This window comes from Ranitomeya variabilis, chromosome 4 (assembly GCF_051348905.1).
Source record: "Ranitomeya variabilis isolate aRanVar5 chromosome 4, aRanVar5.hap1, whole genome shotgun sequence".
NCBI lineage: Eukaryota > Metazoa > Chordata > Amphibia > Anura > Dendrobatidae > Ranitomeya > Ranitomeya variabilis.
Window position 1 is genome coordinate 310,420,042 of NC_135235.1, and position 16,157 is coordinate 310,436,198.

At 45.4% G+C, this 16,157-nt stretch overlaps 1 protein-coding gene across 1 annotated transcript in view; it reads right to left on the reverse strand.

Moving 5' to 3' along the window:
* TP73 (tumor protein p73) overlaps positions 1 to 16,157 on the reverse strand; it is a 253,501-nt gene that overhangs the window by 135,481 nt on the left and 101,863 nt on the right. Inside the window, exon 3 of the mRNA XM_077250412.1 lies at positions 15,852 to 15,975. Coding sequence (XP_077106527.1) covers positions 15,852 to 15,975 — 124 coding nt within the window. The remainder of the gene's footprint in view (positions 1 to 15,851; positions 15,976 to 16,157) is intronic.

A 16,157-nucleotide genomic window follows, 5' to 3' on the forward strand; every position in this document is an offset into this window, starting at 1 on the left:
AGTAACCCTAGGGATCCTAACCCTAACCCTAACCCTTAGGATCCTAACCCTAACCCTTAGGGATAGGATCCTAACCCTTAGGGTTAGGGTTAGGGTTAGGATCCCTAGGGTAACGGTTAGGGTTAGGGTTAGGATCCCTAGTAACCCTAGGAATCCTAACCCTAACCCTTAGGGTTAGGGTTAGGATCCTAACCCTTAGGGTTAGGGTTAGGGTTAGGATCCCTAGGTTTATGGTTAGGGGTAAGGTTAGGGGTAGGGTTAGGATCCCAAGGGTTATGGTTAGGGTTAGGGGTAGGGTTAGGATCCCAAGGGTTAGGGTTAGGGTTAGGGGTAGGGTTAGGGGTAGGGTTAGGGTTAGGGGTAGGGTTAGGGGTAGGGTTAGGATTAGGGTTTGGATCCCTAGGGTTAGGGTTAGGGGTAGGGTTAGGGTTTGGATCCCTTTATCACCTTGATGGTGGGGGGTGGCTTATCAATGACCTGGTGACCAGGACATTCTTCTAATAAAAAGCTACCCCTAACCCTAACGCTAGGGATCCTAACCCTAACCCTAACCCTAACCCTATGTAATTCTATTAATAGTGGGTTTTCTAGTTGATTTTGATGATTAGCAGCTGTCACTCACTTCTCAGCATGCGTTTCAAAAACGCAAACGCAGGAAAAAACGCATGTAAACGCGTCAAAACGCCGCGTTTTTTTTTCTGCATGCAAAAACATATGCGTCTAAAAAATGCAGCGTTTGCATGCGTTTACATGCGTTTTTTCACCACCTGCGTTTTTTTTAAAACGCTGCAGATCAAAACTCAAGTGTGAAACCAGCCTAACACCTCGGCCATGTTGCCCCCTACAGCTCGTGTGAGAACCATCATCGTCGCTGTGTGCTGGGAATGCCTGAACCAAACGGTCTACAAGAGTTGCTTGTTTGGTAGCCAATATTTGCTCAAGATTCTCATATGGCATGATATTTTGTAATTTTCCTTTATATCGTGGATGCAGGAGGCAGGCCAACTAGTAATCGTCATCGGTCATCATTTTGATAATGCGGGGGTCCCTTTTTAGGATACGCAAGGCATACTCAGCCATGTGGGCCAATGTTCCAGGTGTCAATTCACTGTTTCTGCTGGGTTGAGGAGCACTGTCTTGCAAATCAACATCACTTGTCTCCCGCAAAAACCCTGTACCTGACCTTGCAACGCCACCAGTTTCTATTGCCCCCTGAGAAGCATCCTCCTCCCATAAATATTCATCCTCATCATCCTCCTCCTCTTCGTCCACCACCTCGTCCAGGAGAGTTCCCTGAGCAGGCAATGGCTGATTGTCATCAAGGCTTCCCTGCTCCTCGGCTGCAGACACCTGCTCCTTAATGTGCGTCAAACTTTGCATCAGCAGACGCATTAGTGGGATGCTCATGCTTATGATGGCGTCGTCTGCACTTACCAGCCGTGTGCATTCCTCAAAACACTGAAGGACTTGACAGAGGTCTTGTAGCTTCGACCACTGCACACCTGACAACTCCATGTCTGCCATCCAACTGCCTGCCCGTGTATGTGTATCCTCCCACAAATACATTACAGCACGCCTCTGTTCGCACAGCCTCTGAAGCATGTGCAGTGTGGAGTTCCACCTTGTTGCAACGTCGATCATTTTAAAATGCGCGCGTGTCCAGCCTCCCGTGACGTCACGGCTTGTGATTGGTTGCGTCGCCCATGTGACTGCGACGCAACCAATCACAAAGCCGGGACGTAATTTTAAAATCCTTAAGGACCTGAAATTACGTCACGGCTTGCTGTGATTGGTTGCGTCGCCCATGTGACTGCGACGCAACCAATCACAAAGCCGGAGCGTAATTTTAAAATACTGAATGACCTGAAATTACGTCACGGCTTGCTGTGATTGGTTGCGTCGCCGCCACATGGGCGGCACGCGACCAATCACAAGCCGGGACTTCACGTAAGGAAGTAAACGCGCAAATTTTAAACAAAAAACGCTGCCGCTTCCCTCGGTAAGGTCCAGGCTGCGTCGGAGAGGTGAGTATAGCAATATTTTTTATTTTAATTCTCTCTTTTACACATTTTTACATTAATGTTGTTTCGATACCGATACCCGATACCACAAAAGTATCGGATCTCGGTATCGGAATTCCGATACCCGCAAGTATCGGCCGATACCCGATACTTGCGGTATCGGAATGCTCAACACTATTCGTAACCATACTGGACAAATGCAGTCTCCTGTCACTTTGAATCGATGCAGCAGGACCTGTCGTGTCTGCGGTCATTGCAAAATCACTCCACAACCTGGTCATAAAACCCCTCTGTCCAACGCCACTTCTAATTTGTGCACCTCTAAGGCTGGTTTCACACTTGCGTTTTGATCTGCAGCGTTTTAGCGCTAAAAAACGCATGCGTTTTTTTCCTATACTTAACATTAAAAACGCATGCGTTTTTTAGCATGCGTTTTGACGCGTTTTCGGCAACGCATGCGTTTTTTGACGCGTGCGTTTAGTTGCAGAAATGCAACCTGTAGTAATTTCTTGCGGCGTTTTTTTGCCGCAAAAAAACGCATGCGTTTATTCGCGGCAAAAAAATGTATTGCTGTCTATGTAAACGCATGCGTTTTTAAGCACATGCGTTTGCATGCGTTTTTAAACGCATGCGTTTCTATAGAAAAACACAAGAAAACACAAAAAAAAAACAAGAAAACCCTAACCCTAACCCTTGGGTTACTAGGGATCCTAACCCTAACCCTAAGGTTAGGATCCCTAGTAACCCTAGGGATCCTAACCCTAACCCTAACCCTTGGGATCCTAACCCTAACCCTTAGGGATAGGATCCTAACCCTTAGGGTTAGGGTTAGGGTTAGGATCCCTAGGGTAACGGTTAGGGTTAGGGTTAGGATCCCTAGTAACCCTAGGAATCCTAACCCTAACCCTTAGGGTTAGGGTTAGGATCCTAACCCTTAGGGTTAGGGTTAGGGTTAGGATCCCTAGGTTTATGGTTAGGGGTAAGGTAGGGGTAGGGTTAGGGTTAGGATCCCAAGGGTTATGGTTAGGGGTAGGGTTAGGATCCCAAGGGTTAGGGTTAGGGTTAGGGGTAGGGTTAGGGTTAGGGGTAGGGTTAGGGGTAGGGTTAGGATTAGGGTTTGGATCCCTAGGGTTAGGGTTAGGGGTAGGGTTAGGGTTTGGATCCCTTTATCACCTTGATGGTGGGGGGTGGCTTATCAATGACCTGGTGACCAGGACATTCTTCTAATAAAAAGCTACCCCTAACCCTAACGCTAGGGATCCTAACCCTAACCCTAACCCTATGTAATTCTATTAATAGTGGGTTTTCTAGTTGATTTTGATGATTAGCAGCTGTCACTCACTTCTCAGCATGCGTTTCAAAAACGCAAACGCAGGAAAAAACGCATGTAAACGCCGCGTTTTTTTTTCTGCATGCAAAAACATATGCGTCTAAAAAATGCAGCGTTTGCATGCGTTTACATGCGTTTTTTCACCACCTGCGTTTTTTTTAAAACGCTGCAGATCAAAACTCAAGTGTGAAACCAGCCTAACACCTCTGCCATGTTGCCCCCTACAGCTCGTGTGAGAACCATCATCGTCGCTGTGAATGCCTGAACCAAACGGTCTACAAGAGTTGCTTGTTTGGTAGCCAATATTTGCTCAAGATTCTCATGTGGCATGATATTTTGTAATTTTCCTTTATATCGTGGATGCAGGAGGCAGGCCAACTAGTAATCGTCATCGGTCATCATTTTGATAATGCGGGGGTCCCTTTTTAGGATACGCAAGGCATACTCAGCCATGTGGGCCAATGTTCCAGGTGTCAATTCACTGTTTCTGCTGGGTTGAGGAGCACTGTCTTGCAAATCAACATCACTTGTCTCCCGCAAAAACCCTGTACCTGACCTTGCAACGCCACCAGTTTCTATTGCCCCCTGAGAAGCATCCTCCTCCCATAAATATTCATCCTCATCATCCTCCTCCTCTTCGTCCACCACCTCGTCCAGGAGAGTTCCCTGAGCAGGCAATGGCTGATTGTCATCAAGGCTTCCCTGCCCCTCGGCTGCAGACGCCTGCTCCTTAATGTGCGTCAAACTTTGCATCAGCAGACGCATTAGTGGGATGCTCATGCTTATGATGGCGTCGTCTGCACTTACCAGCCGTGTGCATTCCTCAAAACACTGAAGGACTTGACAGAGGTCTTGTAGCTTCGACCACTGCACACCTGACAACTCCATGTCTGCCATCCAACTGCCTGCCCGTGTATGTGTATCCTCCCACAAATACATTACAGCACACCTCTGTTCGCACAGCCTCTGAAGCATGTGCAGTGTGGAGTTCCACCTTGTTGCAACGTCGATTATTAGGCGGTGCTAGGGAAGCCTCAGCGATCGCTGATGGTTCACCATACGGCTGGAGTGTACGGGTGACCGGCGGATGTGCGAGCAAAGTCTTCGCACCTTCAGGAGCAGGGCTGGTAACCCCGGATAATTTTTCAGGAAGCACTGCACCACCAGGTTCAAGGTGTGAGCCAGGCAAGGTATGTGTTTCAGTTCTGAAAGGGCTATGGCAGCCATAAAATTCCTTCCGTTATCACTGACTACCTTGCCAGCCTCTAGATGTACACTGCCCAGCCATGACTGAGTTTCTTGCTGTAAGTACTCGGCCAGAACTTCCGCGGTGTGCCTGTTGTGGCCCAAACACTTCATTTCCAACACAGCCTGCTGACGCTTACCAGCTGTTAGCTGTTCCATAATGGGACACCTCGTGTGCAACACTGGCAGCTGCGGATGGAGTGGTCGTGCGACTGCACTCTGTGGACGAGCTCTCGCTTCTGGAGGAGGAGGAGGAGGAAGAGGGGCGAACGCCTACAGCCAACTGTTTCCTAGACCGTGGGCTAGGCAGAACTGTCCCACTATGGCTGTCCCCTGTGGACCCTGCATCCACCACATTAACCCAGTGTGCCGTGATGGACACGTAACGTCCCTGGCCATGCCTACTGGTCCATGTAGAGCGCCCCCACACCGCCGCAGGGCCGAGGGGTACCCGGAGCCGGGCCTCTAGGTCTCAGTCCTGGGGTTGTCACGGTGGCTAGACCCGGTCCGGGCCCTGTCCGTCAGTGGGGGGACGTCCGGTGAAGTAGGTGCTGTTAACGGTGGTATAGCGGTGCAGTTGTGGGGTGCAGGTCGCGGTAAATAACGAGGACACCAGGTTGCAGTCTCTTTACCTCTTTACTGAAGATGTGGGAGACCTCAGTCCAGAGCGCTGTTAACTGGGTTTTCAGAGACCGGCCGGTCCAACGACACATCAGGAGCTCTCTTTACAGGTGGGAATCAGTATCTACCTTCTAGCGCTGTGTGTTGTAGTTCTTCCCTGCTGAGCTCCCGGGATAGTCCTCACAACTGTTTCTTTCTGTCTCTACTGTTCCTTCTCCGTCCTCCAGTTGATATGGTAGGACGCACCCGTATGACGGGGTAGGCCTGGAGTTCTTCCGGGACCCTAGAGTCGCCCCTCTCCCACAGCTGCCTCCGTTGTCTGCTTAGGTGTTAAGTGAGACAGCCAACCTGTAGTTAGCTGCCCTGCCGTGGTTTGCAATGTACTTAAAGTCTCTTACTTGCTCGGCGTTCCGGCCACCGACTGTTTGCGCCTCAGAAGGATGTTGCCTCGGTCTAACAGCAAGACCCCTTCTGGTATTTCTCCTTTTCTGTATTCCCGTTGTTTACTGGTTAGTTCTGCTCTGAGGAGTCTGCCAGGATCCCATCCCTGACAGGTCCTCTCACTAGCTCTTCCCAGCTACTTCTCTCTGTCTTCCTGTCCAACCCCCAGTTTTACCAGAGTTGTGAGGAGTGGCCTACTAGATAGGACCACCCCCCCTGGTGGCCGGAGTGTGAAGTGTGGTGTGAGTGTACCTGATCAGAGAAACTCCCTAGTGCAATCAGACGCACCATAGCTCCCCGTAGTGGCGGAGCCACAGCACTGCAACAACCAGGACTCTGGGGTGCTGCACATGCATCTGTTGTGAGGTGCACCTTTCTACTGACTGATTGCCTCAGTGCATGGACAATGCGGTCTTTGACATGCTGGTGGAGGGCTGGGATGGCTTTTCTCGCAAAGAAGTGTCGACTGGGTAGGTCATAGCGTGGTACTGCGTAGGCCATCAGGGCTTTGAAAGCTTCGCTTTCAACCAACCGGTAGGGCATCATCTCTAACGAGATTAGTCTAGCAATGTGAGCGTTCAAACCCTGTGTACGCGGATGAGAGGATGAGTAGTTTCTTTTCCTAACGAGAGTCTCTTGTAGGGTGAGCTGGACTGGAGAGGTGCATATGGTGGAACTAGCGGTGGTGGTGGTGGTTATCATGGCCGATTGAGAGAGGGTTGGTGATGGTATTCTTGATGTTGACCTACATACAGTGTTTCCTACCAAAAAACCTTGTGATTCCCTGACTGCTTTGGCCTTGCGATGATACCTCCACATTTGCTGCTGGTGGTGTCCTAACTGGTGGGCTTAAAGTGAGGGAAGCAATGTTGACTACCTTCATTCTGAGCAGGTGCACCAACGGTACAGGATGTTTGGTAGTTAGTCCAGGCTTGCAAGTGCATGCTGGTTAAATGTCTACGCATGCACGTTGTATTTAAATTTAGAGCATTCTTCCCTCTGCTAAAGGTCTTTGAGCATTTCTTACAGATAACTTTGCACTGATCATTCGGATCTTGGTTAAAAAATTGCCACACCACTGTTCCTACTATGCAATACCTTTTCAGGCATTGCACGCTGTGCTACTTTCACCGGATGGCCACGCTGTCCTAAAACTGTTTTTTTGGTTGACAAACTTTTTTGGCCTGAGACGGGCCTGCCAGATGAAAGCTGTTGTGATGCTGATGGCTGCTGCGGATCATCCTCCCCCGCTTCTGAGCTACTGTCAGCGGCACCCTCTTCCCCCAATGGCTGCCAATCTGGGTCAACAACTGGGTCATCTATCACCTCCTCTTCAATGTCATGTGCACCTTTCTCTGTGTCACCGTGTAAGGTGCTATAGCGTTCGGGACGGGGCACCATAGTCTCATCAGGGTCAGTTTCTGGCTCAGTACACTGCGAGGGCAATGTAGTGATCTGAGTCAATGGAACAGCATAATAATCTAGCTGTGGCTGTGCATCAGTGCACTCCATGTCCGATTCATCTTGCAATGGGTTGTTAACAATTTCCCTTTCTAACCCAGGCACGGTATGTGTAAAGAGCTCCATGGCGTAAACTGTAGTGTCGCCTGCAGCATCCTTCACTTTAGGTTTGGGTGAAGGACACAAAGAAGCGACTTGTTCCTGACTGGGAGCATCCACTGACGACTCGCTGCTTTTATAATTCGAACTGTCGGAAGAGGAGGCGAAAGAGCTAGAGGCTGAGTCAGCAAGGAAAGCCAAAACTTTTTCCTGCTGCTCCGGCTTTAAAAGCGGTTTTCCTACTCCAGATAAGGGAGCCTTCGAGGCCTTGTGTAGGCAGACGATGACGCTGGCTCAACACCTCCAGCCTTAGCTGCTATTTTGCTTTTCCCACTACCACCATATGCTCCACCACCACCACCACCATCAGTACCAGCTGGCAACGGCCGCCCACGGCCTCTTCCACCAGACTTCCTCATTTTTGGGAAAATCTAACCAAAATAACAACCGTTATTTGGTACTGTAAAACAAGGTAGAAGGTGTATATAAACTTGTTGAGAATTTAATTCTCCCTTTTTTGGGGGGGAGACTGTACCACAACTCAGGTCCAGTGTATAACACAACACAATGTAAGTGGCAGCAAGTGGCTGGCTGATACACCACAAACTAAGAGGACTGAGGTGTATCCACTTTGTGAGATTTTCAATCTCACTTTTTTGGGGGGGAGACTGAACCCAAAGTCAGGCCCAGTGTATTTTACAACACAATGTAAGTGGCAGAACGTGGCTGGCTGATATACGAAAAACTAACAGAACTGACGTATATCCACTTTGTGACACTTTGAATCTCCCTTTTTTTGGGGGGAGACAGCACCACAACTCAGGCACAGTGTGTAACACAACACAATGTAAGTGGCAGCAAGTGGCTGGAAGATATCTGAAAAAAATCCAAGGACTGTAGTACAATTTCAATCTCCCTAAAATGATCTCAGGGCAAGTATGGCAGAAACAAAAAGGACTGCTGCACACAAAAGTGTGGACAAATAAACAAGATAACTGCAGAAAGGAGCAACAGGATTTTTGCTTTTAAAAAAGCAGTTGGTTTGCACAGCAGCAGTGCAAACAGCAATGCAGCTATCAGGGAGCCTTATAAGGCAGCCTAATAAGCTACAGAGCTGATGCACAAAAAAATAGCCTCTACTGTCCCTGCAAAAAAAGGTGGTGTTGGACAGTGGAAATCGCTACAACACAAGCGGTTTGGGGGTTAATCTTCCCTCCCTAACTATAGCCCTTCTTCTGACGAAGCTGAAGCAATCTCTCCCTATGCTAAGATCGGCAGAAGTAAGATGGCGGTCGGCATGCACGCCCCTTTATACCCCCTGTGACGCTGCAGAAAGCAAGCCAATCACTGTCATGCCCTTCTCTAAGATGGTGGGGATCGAGACCTATGTCATCACGCTGCCCACACTCTGCGTCCTCCTTCATTGGCTGAGAAATGGCGCTGAACGCGTCATACGAAACGCGACTTTGGCGCGAAAATCGCCGACCGCATGGCTGAACCCACACTGGGATCGGGTCGGGTTTCATGAAACCCGACTTTGCCGAAAGTCGGCGATTTTTGAATTTGTCCGATCTGTTTCACTCAACCCTAGTTGTCAATGATGTTCTTGGCAGAATTTTGATATCTTCACCTGAGATTTAGACGCTGTGTATTTTCCAGATGTCGTTAGTGACTAAAGTCTTCTCCATCACAGACAGTGGATCTACAGTAGGAGGAACCACAAACATCTACCAATATCTCAGTGTATAAATTTAGAAATAGTGATGAGCGAACGTGCTCAGATAACATCTTATCTGAGCATGCTCGGGTGTTATCAGAGTATCTCGTATATTATGTTTCAGTCCCTGCAGCTGCATGATTTGCAGCTATTAGACAACCTCAACACTTGCAGGGATTGCCTGTTTGTTCAGGCTTTTTTTCAGCCACAAGTCATGCAGCCGCGGGGACTCAAATATAATATACGCGCACGCCGAAGATACCCGGATAACACCCAAGCGTGCTCAGATAAGACGTTATCCGAGCACGTTCGCTCATCACTACTTAGGAAGTGGCTTTAGGGTGTTAACTGCTGTTACACTAGAGTTTTTTGGATTTAAAGGGAATCTGTCACCAGGTTTTTGCCACCTAACATGAGAGCAGCATAATATAGGGGCAGAGGTCCTGAATCGAGCGATGTGTCACTTATTGAATCACTTGTTATAGTTTTGCTTAAATCACAGTTTTATCAGTAGGAGATTATCATTACATCACTAGCAAACTTACTGCCATGTAGTCTGCTTCCTGCTATGTGTAACCACGCCCCAACCACTGATTGGCCGCTTCCTGCCTATGCATAGTGTGCACAGAAAGCAGCCAATCAGTGGTGTGGGCGGGGTTATACAGAGCTCAGCATTCAGAGAACTTGTGGATCTGCTGCAGAGAAAACATAGATTTTTATCAAAACTGCAGCAAGCAGTCCAGTAAGTGACACATCGCTGGAATGAAGGTATCTGCCTCTACAATATGCTGCTCTCGGATGTGGTAGCAAAAACTTGGCAACAGATTCCCTTTAAATGGAGTTACATTATGGTTTACGTCTAAATGCAGAGATAACTCCGGGATCCTCCATTCTATCTTTGGAATATGATTTTTAAGGTTAACTCACACATTAGTTGTCAGATGAGCAAAAATCAGCTGAAGGGTATCTCTCTCCACTCCCCATACACATGAACCCTCAGTCTGGCCAAACATTCATAAGTTTTTAAAGACAGCGGAATAAACTCCTGCCACACACTTTAGGCTGGAGAACAAAAGAAACTTGGGTTTAATTTAAACTGACCGATCCTTATTGCCACTGACACTATCAGTCAGAGCAGAGTTGGGAATACTGCATATTCCTTAGCTGGTCATCCGGTCTCTCCAAAATCATCAGGCATGGACACTTTTAGGGTATGTTTCCACCTTCAGGATGGCCAGCGGTATGGACGGAGTGGCAAACCCGCTCCGCCCTAAGCCCCGCCCCCTTCTGTGACGCGATGATGCCGGATGTGTTCATTGCACACATCCGGGATCATCGCACCCCACACATAGGGCCCTGTGATACACCTTGCGGCGGCGCAGGGTCGCCGCAAGGTACACGGACATGCTGCGATCTAAAGTTGCGCAGCATGTCTGGAATCGCAGGGCCGCCTGGTGCGTGTTACCATGCATAGTGGAGACGGGATTTGATAAAATCCCCTCCACTATGCTGTAACATCTGGACACTGCGTGTTTGACGCTGCGGCTCTGCGCATCGTCAAACACGCAGCGTTTCCTGCACGTGGACACATACCCTCAATGGTCTTCAGTCTGGAGCCCATGCGGACTCTGGTATTATGTGATAGCACTGCTATGACATCACCCATTTGATTGGCAGCCAATAGTATATATAGCCAGTCATATTTGGCTACGGACGGTAAGGCTTTCATGAGATATTTTTAGTGTTCACTAAATGGATATCAATAAGTGCCAGAACAATGGGTCTGCATCATGTCCTGTAAAAAAAATTCTCGCTGTGTATGATTCTCCACCACCTAGCCTAGCAGCAGGGCGGACTGTGCACTAGTCTATGGTAGCACAAGATGAATACAAGATAAATGACAAGGCAAGCAGTTAACAAGCAAAGACGGAACGTGTATGTAAGTGTCCCACCAATGGCCATTATATGAAAGAAATTCAGGCATGTTAAAAGTCAACATTTTTTCACACTACACCCACATATTTAAAGGGAACCTGTCACCAGGTTTGGTCGCTATAAGATGCGGCCACCGCCTTTCAGGGCTTATCTACAGCACTCTTTAATGGTGTAGATAAGCCTCCGATCCAACCTGAAAGATAAGAAAAATAAGTTTTATTATACTCACCCGGGGGCAGTCCGGTCCGATGGGTGACGCAGGTCCGGGTCCTCCCATCTTCTTGTAATGCCACCCTCCTGCTTGCGTCATGGCTCCCGACATCGCGCTTGTGCGCTGGGCCTCTCTGTCCTTTCCCAGCACCTGCGCACTGCAGTACTTTGCTCTGCCCTCAACAGGGCAGATAAGTACACCTGCGCAGGAGAGCGATGCCAGGGAGCCATGACGCAAGCAGGAAGGTGGCTACACAAGAAGATGGGAGGCACCGGACCCGGACCTGCGACACCCATCGGACTGGACTGCCCCCTGGGTGAGTATAATAAAACTTATTTTTCTTATCTTTCAGGTCGGATCGGGGGCTTTTCTACAGCATTCTAGAATGCTGTATATCAGCGCTGAAAGGCGATGGACATATCTTATATCGGCCAAAACAGCTGACAGGTTTGCTTTAAGAGTATTTTATTGGGATATGATGTGATATACAAATACAAAGTAGCAAGAATTTCTGAAGTGTAAAGAATATGATATATGGTTTTCTAAATATTTAAAAAATTTAAATCTGAAAATTGTGACGTCCATTTGTATTCCGCCCCTGTAGTATGATGCCCTTAAATAAAATCCAGAGTGACCAATTGCCCCCAGAAGTCACATAATTAGCAACTTGAGTCCAATTGCATGTAATTTCTTCTCAACGTAACTAATGCTGTCCTGTGAAGGCCTCAGAGGATTGTGTGAGATCATTAGGGGTCAAACAGCATCATGAAAACCACAGAACACACCAGACAGGTCAGAGATAAAGTTGTGGAGAAGAGTAAAGCTGGGTTAGGTCATAGAAAAATAGCCCAAGCTCTAAACATGTCATGGAGCACTGTTCAATCCATCAACCAAAAATTGAAGGAGTATGGTACAACTGCAAACCTACCAAAACATGACTGTCCACCTAAACTGACATCCCAAGGAAGGAGAGCACTAATTAGCGAAGAAGCCAAGAGGTCCATGGTCACTCTGGAGGAGATGCAGAGCATCTATCCACAGGACAACTGTTAGTCGTGCATAGAACAAATCTAGCCATTATGGAAGAATGGCAAGATGAAAGACAATTTTAAAACAAGCATATGAAGTACCATTTGCAGTTTGCAAAAAGCCATGCAGCTAACATGTGGAAGGAGGTGCTCTGGTCAGATGAGACCAAAGTAGAACTTTTTGGGTTGAATGCAAAACACTATATGTGGGGGAAAACTGACATTGCACATTACCCTGAAAACACTATCCCCACCGTCAAACATGGTGGTGGCAGCATTATGCTGTGCAGATGCTTTTCTTCAACACAAACTTGGAAGCTGGTCAGAGTTGGTTGGAATATTCATGGAGAAGTTCACGGGGTATGAAAACTTTTTCAAGACACTTTATTTTCCCATCATACTGTTTGACACTGTTTACAAAAAGACCCCATGGCACAAATAGAATCAATTAAAAACTATAAAACATGAGTGATAAATAAGAGCAGTAGTGAAGTTCTCCTGACCGTCCGCATTTGCTGCGCTAGTTGTCATTGTGCACCGTCTTACCAGCCTTCAAAAATCCCTTCTATGGTGTCACATTGAGAATGTCACCGCAGAGGGTGTGATAACGCTGCCATGAAAGGCTTGGCTTGGCCTCTAATTAGGATTGCACCCTCCAACTGATCCTGCTGCATTATTCCTGGTAGTGACAACAAAGCATTGAAGGAGTTGGGAAGCCAAGCGATGAAGTGAAGGGGCTGCTCTCTTCGCCTGCCAGGGCCCTAACAACAAGAGGTTGACACAGATCTGGCCAAATACGCACATTAATGGCAGACGTAACAGCATCAGTCTAGTGTAGGTCTGTGACGTGTTCTTCATGAAGTATCTGTTGCACAGGTTCCATTATAATCTGGATGGATATGAGCCTTGCACTATCTTTACGGTGTACGGTGCAACATTTTACTATTAATCTATCCATCTATCTAACATTAACTATGTATGTATATATATATATATATATATATATATATATATATATTCAATATCTATTTATTCAATATCTACACATATCATCTTTCTTTCTTTCTCCATCTATCTATCTATATAAATATTTATCATCTATCTCATATCTATCAATCATTTATCTATTATCTGTCAATTATCTATCTATTATCTATCTCATACTTATCTATTATCTATCTATTGTCTATCTCTCACATCTATCCATCTATTATCTATCATCTATTATCTATCTATCTATCTATCTATCTATCTATCTATCTATCTATCTATTTATCTATCATCTATCTATCTATTATCTATCTATTATCTATCTATTATCTATCTATGTATTATCTAGCTAGCTATCTATTATCTATCTATCTATCTATTATCTATTTATCTATCTATTATCTAGCTATCATCTATCTATCTATCTATCTATCATCTATCTACAAAAGAAAAACAAAAGCAGCAATGTATCCGGATGCCGTGCCTCCCAAACAAATACCCAACCTTCAATATAGTAAAAAAAAGAATTGAAGGCAGCGCACCAGCTTGTAAAGGTGAAAAAGGTGCTATTTAATAGCCCATAATGGCAACAATTTGTTTTAAAAATAAGAACCATTCTCAAACCACAATATTTATCAATAATACTTTTCAGATCTCATGTATTAATTGTTTGCTTATAGAGTGCTGCTGTGCTCTCTTTTTTGCATATTCTGCAGTCATAGGAACTTGCACCTATTAACATTACATGGAGGTGCTGATGAGGTTTTTGTTTTTTTGTAGTATCTCTCCATCCATCCATCCATCCATCCATCCATCCATCCATCCATCTATCTTTGTAAAGAAAGGCTGAAGCAGCACCACAGTAACAGAGGGTGCAAATCCAGGGATTTCAATCAAATCCACATGTAGATAGGATGCAAAAATGGCAGGACTCCAAGATTCAAGTAAAAAGAAAATGTTGTGGCTTTATTAAGCCATGTGGTTACAGCTGCGGCTCCATAAAGGCACAACTTTTTCTTTTTACTTGAATCTTGGAGTGCTGCCATATTTTTTGCATCATATCTATATACCTATCTATATATCTATTTATTTAATTAAAATATTTATCTATTTAATATCTATCTATCTCCTTGTTTTTTGCACAGAGTCAAACCTTGCATTTTTTTTAAATTAAATAAGAAAAGAATGTAATGAACATGTTTAGATTAAACTTGCAGCAAGTCCATACGGAGCCACATAACAGACCGGGTCTCATTCTTGGAGGATTGGCGCCACATGTGATGGTGCCAACTCTACGTGTCATGGCATAAACTTTTCTTGAGTATTTTAGCATTACTGTACAAATCAGCGGGAATCTCTGCCAGTGATCATGCTCGGACAAAGCCCTGCCTTGCTAGCAATATTTACCCCTGCAAAGAGCATTTTCCATCAAAGTAAAAAATATTTAAGTGATGATAAACCCTTTTATCACAGTGCTGCTATCATCACATGGAATATAAATTGACTCACTGAATTGAGCTTGCTCTTAGTGATTTATATATATATATATATATATATATATATATATATATATATATAGACTTAATTATACTTTGCTGAGTCCTCTAAAACTCTAAAACAGATTATTTATATATATATATATACATACATACATATATATAATATATATATATATATATATATATATATATATATATATATATATATATATATATATATATATATATATATTTGAGAGGACTCGGCAAAGTAAGCAGAGCATAAGGCAAAAAGAATTAAATAACCCTCCTAAACAAAAAGAGAATATCAAGCGCAACGAGTCATGTTACTGCTTCTGACTGTGACTGTGCAATGGAAGTTTGTAGAAGTGATATAGCCCTAATACAAAGTTATAAAGAAAGTTGTTACAAGACTGTAGTACTCAGAAACAGCCTCTAGGGGGAGTCTGTGTCCTGTATGGACACACGGAGCAGCGCAACAAGCAGGAAAGCGGAAGCATCATTCATGACAATAACAGTTATGTTAAAAGTATCATCGCTGCCATAATAAAATTATACATGATTCCATATGGTGCAAACATGTTAAATATATCTTTACGGTATAAAAATGGATATAATAGAAGAACCGCTGCAATCACTTGGCTTTACGTCTGCTGATCCTAATACACATTATGGCCCCAATTTATCAAGACTGGCATTTTGCACATTCTTGATGAGGAATGTGCTGCAAATTATTGAGCAGACGTGTGCCTTTTAATGAAATCGTCATATCTTTGAGCTGCCGTGCACCGCCACAAGGAATGTTCTCCATGCGAGGACTGGGGCGCATTTCTGTCGTAGTTTACCCCACTTTTTTGCAGCAAATTATGATGAATTTGTCGGCTGCCCCTTCTCTGCTGAGCTTTGTTCATGTTTTAAAAAGTTGTCGGAGCCGGCCAGGACTGGTGAACACATGATAAAAATGCTTGAAAACTGGTGAAAATGGCTTACTGCATTGGGGTCTATGTATTCTGCTCCACTCACATCCAGAGCTGCATTAATATTGTGTTGGAAGCCGCCTGGAGCATTTTAGAAGGACATCTAATTGCATCTACCCATGCCTGAGAACTGATAGGAGAATAGCAGACTCCTGAATGCAGCTCTGGGGGTGAGTAGAGCACAAGCATATGCGACCCTCAGCAGTTTACATTATGGGCTAACAGTGAGCACAATTTCTTCCTCAGCTCCATACGTTTCTCCCACCTCACACGTACCATGATGGATTCATTCATGTTCCTCATCTGATAGGCGTCCATGTTCACTTCCGTCTGATTGGAGACCTCGGAGTTGCTCGAGTGACTTGACTGAGGCAGATCGAAATAATTACTGTCTGGTTCCCTACCGAGAAGAAGAAATAAAACGTTAGTTACCAGTAGGTATGCCAGAAATATACAGCAGGAGTGGAACTACAACTGCCAGCATAGACAGTGAAAATTGAAAACCAATTTAAAGGAAATCTGTCAGCAGGTTTTGCTATGGAATCTGGCAGCAGCATGATGTAAGGGCTGAGACTCTGATTC